The sequence below is a fragment of the Lolium perenne genome, chromosome 5 (genome assembly GCF_019359855.2).
Source record: "Lolium perenne isolate Kyuss_39 chromosome 5, Kyuss_2.0, whole genome shotgun sequence".
NCBI lineage: Eukaryota > Viridiplantae > Streptophyta > Magnoliopsida > Poales > Poaceae > Lolium > Lolium perenne.
In genome coordinates, this window is record NC_067248.2 from 141563993 (window position 1) to 141580120 (window position 16128).

The following is a 16128-nucleotide window of genomic DNA, read 5'->3' on the forward strand; positions in this document are numbered from 1 at the left end:
TGCTAAAAAAGGCCCACAAAGGACAATGGCCTGAAGAAAGTCAGGCCAGGCCATCTCCCTCACGCACGGCAAATCATAAGCAGGCCATGTGTAAATGGATTGATTAGCGCTAGAGATCAAACACATGTGACGTCAGCTGACTGAGAACTAGCTGTGCCCTAGTCGTCACACTCATATGATAGTTGAGCCCATCTGTTGCTATGACAAGCGTACGTATAATGAGGGTCTCTTGGGATGGTCCTTCAGCGCATGGCCGAACGCTTCATTGGCCTCCTTCAACAAGGCATCGCTATCAAACTTCACATATACTGTGAATTCCTCAAGACAAAGGAGGTTCCCTATGGTAGCACAGGTATGATGCATGGCCTGCGGCGTCTTGAGCCAATAGTAAACACATTCGAGGCTGGGCATGGCTCCCCGCAGGAATGTGAGCGTCGCATTCGTTGCAAGGCATCTCAGCCTGGAGAATGCACCTGCGCCAACAACGAGATCAGCAAGTTCGACGCCGTCGTGATAACCAGTCGACAGATCGAGGGTAACGAGTTCTGAGAACCTCCCGAGGATCTCCACGCCCCGCGCCTCCACGACCTTCAACATCAAACTCAGTTCGGTGAGGTGCGGGAGAAATGAGTAATCAATCCACACCGGCAGCCTAGGAAACACGACACCATTCAGCCTTAGACAACGGAGGCCCCGGGGAGGAACGTAGGCTTCATAACCCTCCAACTGAAGTAAAAACTCAACATCGAACCAATAAGGGGTAATTTTGATGGTCTGGAGTTTCTGCATGTTCCCTACCGACTCCATCAGAACTTTGAACGACTCATTGTTGAATTCTTCAAAATCAGCACGGAACTCTCTCATTTCCGTCAGCTTGCCTAGCTCTTTCACGGAACTCGGGGAAACAATGACGAATGATAGCTCTTCCAAGGATATTAGCTTCCCGATCCAATCTGACACCATACCGTCATAGCGCAGACACTTCAACTGCACTAGCTGGCTAACACTCTGTGGCAACTCAGGAATGTGTGTTTGGAGCAGGCTTAGTGTCTGCAAGAACTTAAGATTTCCTATTTCTGTTGGAAGATCAGCAATAGGCATGTCCAGGATCTCCAGGTACCGAAGATGAAGTAATCTCCCGAGATTCACGAGATCATAAGGATGATCCTCTGTAAAGGTACACCTTTCTAATGCTAGGACACGCAATGCTTGAAAGCTTGAAAGAGATGGCATCATACCAAGATGAGACCTGGTGGAAACAAATGTCCTCACTTGTCGCGTGCGCATGTTTGCAAAATTGGGGTTTTGCTCTTGCTGCTCCAATGAGGATCTCTTTTGGATGATTGCTATCCTACGACTATTGCTTTCCGAAAAGGTGCATTGCTTGTTACCATGAAATGCGGTAACAAACTTTTCTTCCTTTGACAAGGAAAGGATCATATCAAGCACTAAATCATGCACACGACAACCAAATATGCCATCCTCGTGAGAACTCTTTTCTGGCAGGAGCATGCTCCTGTTTATAAGCTCGTTAAAGCAATTTTCTCCCGACGCGAACAACCCCATCTCATGTTTCTCGTTGACAAAACCTTCCGCTACCCACTTCCATATCAAAGCGTCTTTTTCAATCTCACTATCTTCTGGAAATAGGCTTAGATACAAGAGACAGGTCCTCAGATCGAATGGCAGATCATAGTAGCTAAATAGCAATATCTTTCTTGTGTTATCCACATGTATGTTATTTCCATCGCCAAAACCAATTGAGTTGTACACCTCTGGCCAATCCTCTGCTGGTTTACTAGCCAGCAAACTAGCTATTGTAATGATAGCTAGTGGTACACCACCACATTTCCGTATGACCTTTTCAGATATCTCAGCCGACTTATCATAAGAGTTTTTGCTTTTACCAACAGCTAATCTTCTGTAGAATAGCTCTCTGGAATTCTCACTAGAAAGTGGCTTGTGCATGTAAACATGGCCAGTCTCTTCAGCAACTTCTAGAATACGAGTAGTTGTGATGATTACACTTCCACAATCATTATCAACCCAAGCACATCTGATTACTTCCCAGGACTTTGTAGACCATATGTCATCAATAACGATCAGGTACCTATTGACACGATAGTGTGGGATCTGTCACTACTAAAGCAGTAGATATAAAGTACACAACTTGGAAGTATGATAATCTGAATTCATTCTGCTAGAGTTTTATAATTTTACATCCCAATTTGTATGTACTTATCTAAGAAATCTAATTTGAGTTCTAACTCTCCATTAAAACTTATTCAAAATAGATGCAAAGAAAGTTGGGTACGCGAGTAGAAATTAAGATTTGTACTAGGTGTATACTCACTCCGTCCCAAAATGTAAGGCGCAAAAGTCAATATTTTTAAAATTTGACCAAGTTTATACACAAAAATATGAACATTTACAATACTAAATCATTATCAATAGATTCGCCCTAAAGTATATTTTTCTTAATATGTCAATTCGATATTGTAGATGTAAATATATTTTTTCTAAATATTGGGTCAAAGTTTGTAAGGTTTGACTTTTGACGAATCCTTAGACGCCTTATATTTTGGGACGGAGGGAGTAATTGTTAAGAGTTAAAGTTTTCTAGGTTTGAACAAATACATAGAAGAAAATAGCAACATTTATAATATCAAATAAATACATTATGAAAACATAATTCGTCATGGATCTAATGATGTTGATTGAATATTGTAATGATGTTGATATTGTTCGCTATAAAGTTTGTTAAGCTTAGAAAACTTGAACTTTTAAAATAAATTATACTACGCCTTATATTTTGGAGTAGATAGAGTAAGAATGTGTGTAGGTCTCTTTAGATAACCCTCTTTATTCAAAAACATGTAATAATTTGCGACACAATCCAAATCATGATGAAAAAACACCTCTAAGAACACAAATCACGTGTTTATCTTGTTCTTTTATAGGTTACATGATCGTGGACCAAAATATGTACTCAATCATTGTATTGAGTAGTACATGTGTGTATAGGCAAATTCAATGCACCGATATGATCAATGATATATTTGGGATCACACTGAGGTAAATCTCTGAAACATGAATGTCAACATATCTCGCAAGAATGTACGTACCTCCTGCCATCAAGCAATCCTCGAAGTTTTCTGATGAGCTGACACTCATCCAACATTGTTATGTTTGAGCAAGAACCCTCGTCAAGTTGGAGGAGAATATCCATCAAAACTTTCTTCACGTCGGGATCTTGACCAACTGGGACAAAAGCCCTACAAGCAAATCCTTGTAGCTTGTCGTAGACTGCTTTGGCAAGAGTTGTTTTGCCAAGTCCACCAAATCCAAAGATAGAGAGTATCTTGAGTGGCTGCTCGGTATTGGACACGGCATCACCATTACCTAACAGCCTCTCTATTAGCTCGTTTCTTGGCCCATCGATACCGATGATCTCTCTCTTATCTTTGAACAGAGCTAGCACGCGAGGATCAACGGTAGTTGTGCTAGCCTGATTACAATTAGCATCATCTATCTTATACCTGTCACGCCGAGAGGCTACCTCATGGACCTGATCCTTGATGTCATTGATTGCATCGGCAATGTGGTGGTCAGTCTTGCGCTTCTTGAACAAACTTAGCACCTTCCTCATGAACCCCCTGAAGCTATCTACATCGGGGTCAGGCGCAGAGCCTTCGGCATGTATAAGGAATCTATCAACGACATCTTCCATCCCATATGATAGCTCCTTGACATCATCGGCCCAGATCTTGACCTGCTCATCGAGCTGGTCACGCCTCACCCTAGCTACCTTGCGGAGGGCGGCGTCCATGCTCCTCATCTCCCTCTCGAGAAACTTGACGTCTTTCCTCAGCCCTGTCTCCAGCTTGTACTCCTCCTTGAGGAGCTCCACCAGCTTGGGCAGCAGGGCGCCCATGGCGCCCCTCGCAAGATCCATGGCGGGCTCGCTCGGTGGCATATCTTAATTTTCCTATCTTGCTTGCTTTGTTTAGCCTTCTTGTTGTTTGCTTCGTTCAATGCCTATATATGCAGCATATTGTGGGTGTTATCGATGCTACGGAGACTCCGAGGTTGAGCTCGTCGATCGGCCGGCCAGGCGGAAGAAATTATGGGGCATGCGCCTGCAGCCCTGCATTACTTCGGCTAATTAAGTTAAGTTCACATCACAATCGCTGGCTTCATAAACCGTGCTAAATGCAAATGGTAGAAAGTACGTAGGAAGTCAAAACTGGCACTACGGAAAAACACGACGTTGCCGTGTGAAAAATCGCACGGCAAAGGGCCCTATTTGCCCGACAAAATCTTTACCGTGCGTAATCGCACGCAACGATCGTCCGGCAAACAATACGACGGCAACGATATCATTGTTGTGTGCGTCGCGAATATTGCACGGCAAAGACGTTGCCGTGTATTTGGTTCTTTGCCGTGCAGGGCAAACCATCGCCGTGCACGCGTTCGCTGCTGTGCGTCGGAAACACCTTGCCATACGCGTCGTCATTGCCGTGCGTCGCTGGTTTTGCCGTGCGGCCATGGCTGCCATGTGCTGGGCCTTTGCCGTGTGCTGCGGCTTTGCCGCGCGCCTGCTCTGTGTCGTGCGGGTCACTTTACCGTGCGCCTACACCCAGCTTGTACGGCAAAGAAGCCTCCAGCATACCCCAGGTTCCCAGGAGCACAGGCTGCCACCACGTGGCGCCTTTGCCGTTCGTGTGCACACGGCAAAGTGACCAAAAGTCCTTTGCCGTGTGCATGCATACGACAAAGGTCCCAGTTTTTTTCATTATTTTTTTGCTGTTTTTCATTAATCCCTGCATTTCAAATAGAGCATTTCACAATATAGCATATACAACATATATATTCAATATATCATCACCAAACACATCAACAACATCACAAATACATCGAGAGCACATAGTCCATGCATACAATCCATTACATAGTCCATCCATACAAGTTAAATAGCAATGTCCATTACAATCCATTACAAGTGCATACAATTTATTACAACAACGACAAGTGCATATCGAACAACGACAAGAGCACGACGACGAGTTCATAGAATCCATGCCATCAACCTTGTCCTCCTCCATAGCTTCCCATGGCATCATCGTTATCGCTTTGTCGTTCTCCTACAAGGTGAAAAGGAAATCATGACATGAGAATTGAACATGGTGGCATTCTACAAGCATGGCTCCATGGCTCCACTTCAACAAGTACGAGCATTTGCATATTTTCATGGAATTGAACATGGTGTCATGAAATTCTACAACCTAGAAGCCGGTTGGGCACAAGTGTAGGAGGACTTACCGGGGATCAGGTTCTGGATGATGTTCGTGTTGTTCACGGTGAAAGGTGTCATCGGGCTCTGAGTGGACGGTGGCTGGATGAGCGACATGTTCGGCATCATCTGCGAAGGCCCCATCTGTTGAAGGTGATATGATTAGTCAATAAGCCAAGAGAAGATAAGATGAAGATATGGACTTAACCACTTACCCACGGCAAGGCGTAAAGAGGAAGAGGAAGACCACTCCCCAGTGGAGAAGATAGATTGGCTTGGTTCATCATCCAGGTCATCTATTGCGGGTGCGTCTGCATCATCTGATGCTGCTGCATCTGCTGCATCATCTGTGCATGCTGCTGCTGGTAGTCCCTAACCTGCTGCTTGATACGTATCCAACGTATCTATAATTTCTGATGTTCCATGCTAGTTTTATGACAATATCTACATGTTTTGCTCACACTTTATAATGATTTTATGCATTTTCCGGAACTAACCTATTAACAAGATGTCGAAGTGCCAGTTCCTGTTTTTTTTGCTGTTTTTGGTTCCAGAAAGGCTGTTCGGGCAATATTCTCGGAATTCGACGAAACAAAGGCCAAACATCATATTTCACCGAGACGGACCAGGGCAACGAAGGGGAGCCGGAGGGGAGGCCCAGGGCCCCCAGACCATAGGGCGGCGCGGCCTGGAGGGGGGGCGCGCCAGCCTATGAGGAGGGAACCCCCTGGCCCCTCCGACTCCGCCTCTTCGCCTATATAACCCCTCGTGACCTAAAAACTCGACACCAATTGACGAAACTCCAGAAAGACTCCAGAGGCGCCGCCGCCATCGCGAAACTCCGTTTCGGGGGACAGAAGTCTCTGTTCCGGCATGCCGCCGGGACGGGGAATTGCCCCCGGAGTCATCTCCATCGACACCACCGCCATCTTCATCGTCATCGCTGTCTCCCATGATGAGGATGGAGTAGTTCTCCCCTGAGGCTGAGGGATCTACCGGTAGCTATGTGCTTCATCTCTCTCTCCCATGGTGTGATCTTTATGTGATCATGAGCTTTGTATCACTATTAATCTATGTGCTACTCTAGTGATGTTATTAAAGTAGTCTATTCCTCCTCCATGATGTAATGTTGACAGTGTGTGCATCATGTAGTACTTGGCGTAGGTTATGATTGTAATCTCTTGTAGATTATGAAGTTAACTATTACTATGATAGTATTGATGCGATCTATTCCCCCTTTCATAGCTATTGTTGACAGTGTGTATGCTATGTTAGTACTCGGTCTAAATTGCAGCGGTCTATTATGCACTCTAGAGGTTACTTTAATATGAACTCCGGATGTTGTGGAGCTTGTTTACTCCGGCTTGAGGTGTGCTTTTGTAGCCCTACACAATGAATGGTGTTTGTTATCCAACAAGTGAGTGTAGAAAGTAGCATTTATTTATTCAGTTATGTGATCAATGTTGAGAGTGTCCACTAGTGAAAGTATGATCCCTAGGCCTTGTTTCTAAACATTGAAACACCGTTTCCAACAAGTTCTGTTACATGTTTGCTTGCTGTCATCTTTATTTCAGATTGCAATTACTACTTACAATCATCCATATTACTTGTATTTCACTATCTCTTCGCCGAACTAGTGCACCTATACATCTGACAAGTGTATTAGGTGTGTTGGGGACACAAGAGATTTCTTGTATCGTAATTGCAGGGTTGCTTGAGAGGGATATCTTTGACCTCTACCTCCCTGAGTTCGATAAACGTTGGGTGATTCACTTAAGGGAAACTTGCTGCTGTTCTACAAACCTCTGCTCTTGGAGGCCCAACACTGTCTACAGGAATAAAAGCGTGCGTAGACATCAAGCTATTTTCTGGCGCCGTTGCCGGGGAGATCAAGACACGCTGCAAGGGGAGTCTCCCACATCCAATATCTTTACTTTGTTTTTGTCTTGCTTTACTTTACTTGATTTACTGCTTTGTTTGTTCTCTATATCAAAAATACAAAAAATTTAGTTACTTGTTTTACTTAATTATTGTCTTGTTTGCATTCTCTATATTAAAAACACAAAAAATTAGTTACTTGCATTTACTTTACTTATTTCACCATGTTTCCTCCTAAGTTCACTCTGAAAGATATACCGGTAGGACAAGGGTCTATCATTGGAAGAGATAATATAGAAGAATTTTCACTCATGTTAGTACGGTTGAAGATTTTGAGGATAGACACTTGGCAGAACTTGCCCCTACTTATGAAATTGCTACTGCCTCTTTAGTACACATGTTGGAAGCTAGATTTGTTAATCTCAACCCTATAATGCAACATATGTTTCTTACACTAGGTGATATGGAAGAAGGAGAAAAGAAAGATTTTGTTTTAGAAACCCTTCTTAAAGAATTCGGTGATGTAGCTAGGGAAGCAAGAAAAGTCTTTATTAAACATAAGATGCTTGGCTTTTATACCAATTTTGCTAGTACCCTTGAAAAGATGGAAAAAGATAGACTAAAGTACACTAACAAAGTCAATTGTGAGGGGAGATTAAAACATCAATACCTTGCAAGCTCTTAGGAATGTGCGAGGCATTAGAAATGAATTTTGATTGGATTGTTCCTGAAAATTTGTTTGATGAGAATAGCAAGCCTAAGAGTAATGAAAGAGGTGCCTCTGAAACTTACATAGATAAGATACAATGTATAGTTAAGAAAACTCCAAACCCCTCTGTTAATGCTTCATCTCTTGATAATACTTGATTCACATTTTCAGCGCCTAGCTGAAAGGCGTTAAAGAAAAGCGCTTATGGGAGACAACCCATTATTTTACTTCTGCACTTTTGTTTTATATTTGAGTCTTGGAAGTTGTTACTACTGTAGCAACCTCTCCTTATCTTTATTTTATTACATTGTTGTGCCAAGTAAAGTCTTTGATAGTAGGGTTGATACTAGATTTGGATTACTGCGCAGAAACAGAATTCTTGCTGTCACGAAATTGAGTAGCCCCGTCTGTAGGTAACTTAGAAAAATCTGCCAATTTACGTGCGTGATCCTCAGATATGTACGCAACTTTCATTAAATTTGATCTTTTTCATCTGAGCAAGTTAAGTGCCCCAGAAAAATTCGTCTTTACGGACTGTTCTGTTTTGATAGATTCTGCCTTTTATCTCGCATTGCCTGTTTTGCTATGTTTGACGGATTTCTTTGTTCCATTAACTTTCAGTAGCTTTGTGCAATGTCCAGAAGTGTTAAGAATGATTATGTCACCTCTGAATATGTGAATTTTTGATTATGCACTAACCCTCTAATGAGTTGTTTTGAGTTTGGTGTGGAGGAAGTTTTCAAGGGTCAAGAGAGGAGGATGATACAATATGATCAAGAAGAGTGAAAAGTCTAAGCTTGGGGATGCCCCCGTGGTTCATCCCTGCATATTTCAAGAAGACTGAAGCATCTAAGTTTGGAGATGCCCAAGGCATCCCTTCTTCATCGACAACTTATCAGGTCACCTCTAGTGAAACTATATTTTTATTCCGTCACATCTTATGTGCTTTACTTGGAGCGTCTGTATGTTTTTTTTTGTTTTTTTTTTTGAATAAAATCGGATCCTAGCATTCTTTGTTTGGGAGAGAGACACGCTCCGCTGTTGCATATGAACACTGGTGTTCTTAGCTTTACTTTTAATGTTCATGGCGAAGGTTGAAACTGCTTCGTTCATTGTTATATGGTTGGAAACAGAAAATACTTCATGTGGTAATTGGTAGAATGTCTTGAATAATTTGATACTTGGCAATGGTTTTGCTCAATAGATCATGTTTAAGCTCTTGCATCATGTACTTTGCACCCATTAATGAAGAACTACCATAGAGCTTGTTGAAATTTGGTTTGCATGATTGGTCTCTCTAAAGTCTAGATATTTTCTGGTGAGGTGTTTGAACAACAAGGAAGACAGTGTAGAGTCTTATAATGCTTGCAATATGTTCTTATGTAAGTTTTGCTGTACCGGTTCATACTTGTGTTTGCTTCAAACAACCTTGCTAGCCAAAAGCCTTGTATTGAGAGGGAATACTTCTCGTGCATCCAAATCCTTGAGCCAAAAACCTATGCCATTTTTGTTCACCATACCTACCTACTATGTGTATTTCTCTGCCATTCCAAAGTAAATTGCTTGAGTGCTACCTTTAAAATTTCATTCCTTGTCTTTGCAATATATAAATCATGGGAAAATAGCTTAAAAACTATTGTGGTAAAGAATATGTAGCTTATGTATCTTATTTCTTATAAGTTGCTTGTTGAGCGGTAACCATGTTTCTGGGGACGCCATCAACTATTACACCTTTGTTGAATATCATGTGAGTTGCTATGCATGTTCGTCTTGTCTGAAGTAAGGGTGATTTATCATGATCAAATGGTTTGAGTATGCATATTGTTAGAGAAGAACATTGGGCCGCCAACCAAAGCCATGTATCATGGTGGAAGTTTCAGTTTGGACATCAATCCTCAAATTCTTATGAGAATATTATCTGTTGTTGAATGCTTATGCATTAAAGAGAAGTCCATTATCTGTTTTCTATGTTGTCCCGGTATGGATGTCCTAAGTTGAGAGGTATCAAAAACGAGAAATCAAATGCGATCTATCTCCTTGGACCTTTGTACAGGTGGCATAGAGGTACCCCTTTGTGACACTTGGTTGAAACATATGTTATGCAATGATAATCCATGTAAATCCAAGCTAATTAGGACAAGGTGCGAGCACTATTGGTATTATATGCATGAGGCTTGCAACTTATAGGATGTCTTATGCATAACACATATCAATTATTACTACCGTTGACAAAATTATTTCTATGTTTTCAAAATAAAAGCTCTAGCACAAAAATAGTAATCCAAGCTTCCCTCTGAGAAGGGCCATTCTTTTACTTTATGTTGAGTCAGTTTACCTACTTCTTTCTATCTTAGAAGCAAACACTTGTGTCAACTGTGTGCATTGATTCCTACATACTTGCTTATTTGCATTCATCATATTACTTTGTGTTGACAATTATCCATGAGATATACATGTTGAAGTTGAAAGCAACTGCTGAAACTTATATCTTCCTTTGTGTTGCTTCAAAACTTTCTTCTAAGAATCTATTGCTTTATGAGTCAACTACTATACAAGTCTTATTGATGCTTGTCTTGAAAGTACTATTCATGAATAGTCTTTGCTATATGATTCAGTTGTTTAGTCATTGTCTTTACCATTGCTTTGAATCACTTCATTCATCTCATATGCTTTACAATAGTATTGATCAAGATTATGATAGTAGCATGTCACTTCAGAAATTATCCTTGTTATCGTTTACCTACTCGAGGGCGAGTAGGAACTAAGCTTGGGGATGATTGATACGTCTCCAACGTATCTATAATTTCTGATGTTCCATGCTAGTTTTATGACAATATCTACATGTTTTCCTCACACTTTATAATGATTTTATGCATTTTCCGGAACTAACCTATTAACAAGATGCCGAAGTGCCAGTTCCTGTTTTTTGGTTCCAGAAAGGCTGTTCAAGAAATATTCTCGGAATTCGACGAAACAAAGGCCAAACTTCATATTTCACCGAGACGGACCAGGGCACCGAAGGGGAGCCGGAGGGGAGGCCCAAGGCCCCCAGACCATAGGGCGGCGCGGCCTGGAGGGGGGGCGCGCCAGCCTATGAGGAGGGAGCCCCTGGCCCCTCCGACTCCGCCTCTTCGCCTATATAACCCCTCGTGACCTAAAAACTCGACACCAATTGACGAAACTCCAGAAAGACTCCGGGGACGCCGCCGCCATCGCGAAACTCCGTTTCGGGGGACAGAAGTCTCTGTTCCGGCACGCCGTTGGGACAGGGAATTGCCCCCGGAGTCATCTCCATCGACACCACCGCCATCTTCATCGCCATCGCTGTCTCCCATGATGAGGAGGGAGTATTTCTCCCCCGAGGCTGAGGGCTCTACCGGTAGCTATGTGGTTCATCTCTCTCTCCCATGGTGTGATCTTTATGTGATCATGAGCTTTGTATCACTATTAATCTATGTGCTACTCTAGTGATGTTATTAAAGTAGTCTATTCCTCCTCCATGATGTAATGTTGACAGTGTGTGCATCATGTAGTACTTGGCGTAGGTTATGATTGTAATCTCTTGTAGATTATGAAGTTAACTATTACTATGATAGTATTGATGCGATCTATTCCCCCTTTCATAGCTATTGTTGACAGTGTGTATGCTATGTTAGTACTCGGTCTAAATTGCAGCGGTCTATTATGCACTCTAGAGGTTACTTTAATATGAACTCCGGATGTTGTGGAGCTTGTTTACTCCGGCTTGAGGTGTGCTTTTGTAGCCCTACACAATGAATGATGTTTGTTATCCAACAAGAGAGTGTAGAAAGTAGCATTTATTTATTCAGTTATGTGATCAATGTTGAGAGTGTCCACTAGTGAAAGTATGATCCCTAGGCCTTGTTTCTAAGCATTGAAACACCGTTTCCAACAAGTTCTGTTACATGTTTGCTTGCTGCCATCTTTATTTCAGATTTCAATTACTACGTACAATCATCCATATTACTTGTATTTCACTATCTCTTCGCCGAACTAGTACACCTATACATCTGACAAGTGTATTAGGTGTGTTGGGGACACAAGAGACTTCTTGTATCGTAATTGCAGGGTTGCTTGAGAGGGATATCTTTGACCTCTACCTCCCTGAGTTCGATAAACCTTGGGTGATTCACTTAAGGGAAACTTGCTGCTGTTCTACAAACCTCTACTCTTGGAGGCCCAACACTGTCTACAGGAATAGAAGCGTGCGTAGACATCACTGCTCCAGACACCTGCCGCTCCTGGGCCTCATGTTCCCTTGCTGCCATCTCTGCCTACGTTGTGTTGTCGTGATTTCATTAACATTTCAATGGAAATCATGTAAAAAACATAGAGGCCCAAGAAAGAACATACCCGTAACCGCTGGACAGCTAGATCTGAAGCCCGTGGTCGGGTCTCTACTTGAGGCTGGCCGCTCTTACGACCATGGCGGATCTGGCAGAGAGATGGAATAGTCGTTGGGTCGACGCACTCGTCACCAAGCCATAGACAGCCATGTTTCATGCCTTCTCCCGCAAACACCGCAACCTCAGGGTCAAAGTCCTCGGCCTCTGGGTTGGAGCTCTCGTCGTGCTTCTGCTTGAACTTGGAGACATACGTCGTACACTGGGTCTCGGATTGCGGTTAACCCATATGGACCCCGTCTCAGGATGCGGCGTCTTCCTTTGCTTCATCTTTTTTAGCAAGCTAAAGACGTTTGGCTTCACTCCTATCTTGACTTCCTGCAAAAGAGAACATGTAATTAAGTGAAGTTGCACACCCTTGCGGAGTTAACAGTATATAACGTGAATTGAAAGAATGAAGGAACAATTTGCTCACCTCGGCCTGCATGTGAAGAGAGATGGGGATGCTGCCTTGGATATGCGATCCACCTCGCATCTCTTGCCGCTTCGGCTTGCCCTCCTCGTGCTTATTGAGGTACTGGGGGCATGTCCACCACATGATCATCGCCAGAAAGCACTTTTCGTCGTTGCCGATGTACTGAGGAGGGTTCTACATGCACAAGATAAACCCATTATGGTAAAATAAACTACATGGCGATAAGGAAATCAATAACACATAAATACAAATACCTGCAGGTACTGCCACAGTGCCATGAGCGTGTCATGAGCGTCCTCCTTAGTCATATGAACGAAGCGGTCGGCGTGCCAGTTGCGGACGCACTGAATACGTGCCTCGTAGTGCATGCCAGTCACCCTCATCCTTGCCATCTGGTGTAGGACATAATGGCACACAATTTCCTTACCCTCGGCCCTCTTGAAGTATTTCTGCAACCATGCACATAGGTAAAATAAGGGGCATTAGTGCAATTATTATCAACCAAGGAGAGTTTATGAATGGTAAGAAGTCAAAAATCACGTACCCAAAATTTGCGAACAACCACGTCCTACATGCTGTCGTACCTCCCAAGAGGATCTGGCGCGGGCCTGTAGTGCGACCACCTCCAAGCTACGCCGCGGCCACCAGTAGGGAGATCAACTAGCCCAGTGAAATACCTTCTAAGTAGGCCCCCAAGGATGTTCGTGTACCCACGTGGCGGCTTCTGCAACGGATCTTCATACTTGAACGAACTGCATCATGAAATGACAACATCAATATGTATGTGATAATAATTTCGAAAATGACAAAATTGCGATAAAGAAATTCCAAAATTAACATGTACCCTCCTTCCAGCGGGCTCTAGAACAACATGGCTGTAGGTCCACGTTCTCAGCTCGGGGAGCCGTGTCTTCCCACGCTGATATGGCCTCTTATCACGTGGCCTTAGCCTCTCCACAGCTGCAACGTACTGCTCCTCCGCCGGCGCTTCCCAAACAAGGTTTACATCAGGCTCAAACGGTAAGTTCCCCAAGCCCTCATCCTCCGAGAGGTCCTCCTCGTTCCCCTCATCCTCATCCTCCACCTCCTCCTCCCCACCCCCATGCTGCTCCTCCCCTCCCCCGTGATGCTCATCGTCCCCACCCTCCTCCTCCTCCCACCCCCATGGTGCTCCTGGTCCTCCTCACTCCCATCCTCTACCTCATCATCATCCTCGGCTGCGGGAGGGGGGGTTAGGACTAGGAGTGAGTGCCCACGTCGCATTCTTCCTACATGGCCGCAATGGGGGGTGCTAGGAGGGGGGCAACACCACGGCATCCCCGCCTCGAAGAAGTCCATGCACCTACAAAGTCCGCGAGCTTCTTTTTAAGACCGCCACCCCTCTTTTTTGGCGGCATGTTCCTAATGACACGTGAAGCACACGTCCGTTGGGAACCCCAAGAGGAAGGTGTGATGCGTACAGAAGCAAGTTTCCCTCAGTAAGAAATAAAGGTTATCGAACCAGTAGGAGATGAAGGCCACGTGAAGGTTGTTGGTGAAGGAGTGTAGTGCGGCGCAACACAAGGGATTCTGGCGCCAACGTGGAACCTGCACGACACAATCAAAATACTTTGTCCCAACTTAACAGTGAGGTTGTCAATCTCACCGGCTTGCTGTAAACAAAGGATTAAACGTATGGTGTGGAGAATGATGTTTGTTTGTAAATAACAGCCGAGAACAATGATTGCAGTAGGTTGTATTTCAGATATAAAAGAATGGACCGGGGTCCACAATTCACTAGTGGTGTCTCTCCAATAAGATAAATAACATGTTGGGTGAACAAATTACAGTTGGGCAATTGACAAATAGAGAGGGCATAACAATGCACATATATGTCATGATGACTACTATGAGATTTACTTAGGGCATTACGACAAAGAACATAGATCGCTATCCAGCATGCATCTATGCCTAAAAAGTCCACCTTCGGGTTAGCGTCCGCACCCCTTCCAGTATGAAGTTGCAAACAACATACAATTGCATTAAGTACTGTGCGTAATGTAAACAATACAAATATCCTTAGACAAAGCATTGATGTTTTATCCCTAATGGTAACAACACATCCATAACCTTAGAACTTTCTGTCACTGTCTCAGATTCAATGGAGGCATGAACCCACTATCGAGCATAAATACCCCCTCTTGGAGTCACAAGTATCAACTTGGCCAGAGCCTCTACTAGCAACGGAGAGCATGCAAGATCATAAACAACGCATATATGATAGATCGATAATCAACTTGACATAGTATTCCATATTCATCGGATCCCAACAAACACAACATGTAGCATTACAAATAGATGATCTTGATCATGATAGGCAGCTCACAAGATCTAAACATGATAGCACAAGAGGAGAAGACAACCATCTAGCTACTGCTATGGACCCATAGTCCAAGGATGAACTACTCACGCATCAGTCTGGAGGCGGGCATGGTGATGTAGAGCCCTCCAGTGATGATTCCCCTCTCCGGCAGGGTGCCGGAGGCGATCTCCTGAATCCCCCGAGATGGGATTGGCGGCGGCGGCATCACAGTAACTTTTCTCGTATCGTGGCTCTCGGTACTAGTGTTTTCGCGACGGAGAGATTAAATAGGCGAAGGGGCAGAGTCGGGGGACGCTCGAGGGGCCCACCCCATAGGGCGGCGCGGCCAGGGGTGGGGCTGCGCCCCCCTCTGGTGTGGCCGCCTCGTCGCCCCTCTTCGTCTCCTCTTCGGACTTCTGGAAGGCTCCGTGGAAAATAAGACCGCGGGCTTTTGTTTCGTCCAATTCCGAGAATATTTCCTGTGTAGGATTTCTGAAACCAAAAACAGCAGAAAACAGGAACTGGCACTTCGGGATCTTGTTAATAGGTTAGTGCCGGAAAATGCATCAAAATGATATAAAGTGTATATAAAACATGTGAGTATTGTCATAAAACTAGCATGGAACATAAGAAATTATAGATACGTTTGAGACGTATCAAGCATCCCCAAGCTTAGTTCCTACTCGCCCTCGAGTAGGTAAACGATAACAAGGATAATTTCTGAAGTGACATGCTATTGACCACCAAAACCCACCGACGAGTAGCGACGGGCAACACGAAGAGCCGGGAGGCTCCCAGGACTGCTGGTGGGCCCTGGTCCCTCGGGCGACGGCCCGCAAAGCTCTGGCACACACGTCCGATGCTGGTGCAAGGGCGTGCCACCTGACCTATACCTGGTCAGGAAGGTGATGGATTGCTTCGACTAGTTTCCTGCATGGCATACACGTAAACATTAAATACGAGCCTCGATCGGCTCTCAGGTTGTCCTGTGAATCGGCTCAAGGAGCCGATCCACTAATGATTCGCATGAGATCTACGATAACATGGTGGTCCTGCTTGATCAATATT

At 44.0% G+C, this 16128-nt stretch overlaps 1 protein-coding gene across 1 annotated transcript; it reads right to left on the minus strand.

Annotated features, from left to right (window-relative positions):
* Positions 1–198: 198 nt before the first annotated feature.
* Positions 199–3955, minus strand: LOC127347379 (disease resistance protein Pik-2-like). The gene is made up of 2 exons (XM_051373569.1): positions 3126–3955; positions 199–2110 (listed from the first exon to the last, which is right to left on the minus strand). Exons 1-2 carry the CDS (start codon positions 3953–3955, stop codon positions 199–201), a joined length of 2742 nt encoding a protein of 913 aa, XP_051229529.1.
* Between the last annotated feature and the right edge of the window lie 12173 nt (positions 3956–16128).

Coding starts and splice junctions, on each gene's coding strand:
- LOC127347379 (XM_051373569.1), bottom strand. CDS start 3,955: ATGGATCTTGCGAGGGGCGCCATGGGCGCCCTGCTGCCCAAGCTGGTG. Junction 2,111..3,125: donor GGATTGCTTGATGGCAGGAG/GTACGTACATTC, acceptor TCGTGTCAATAG/GTACCTGATCGTTATTGATG.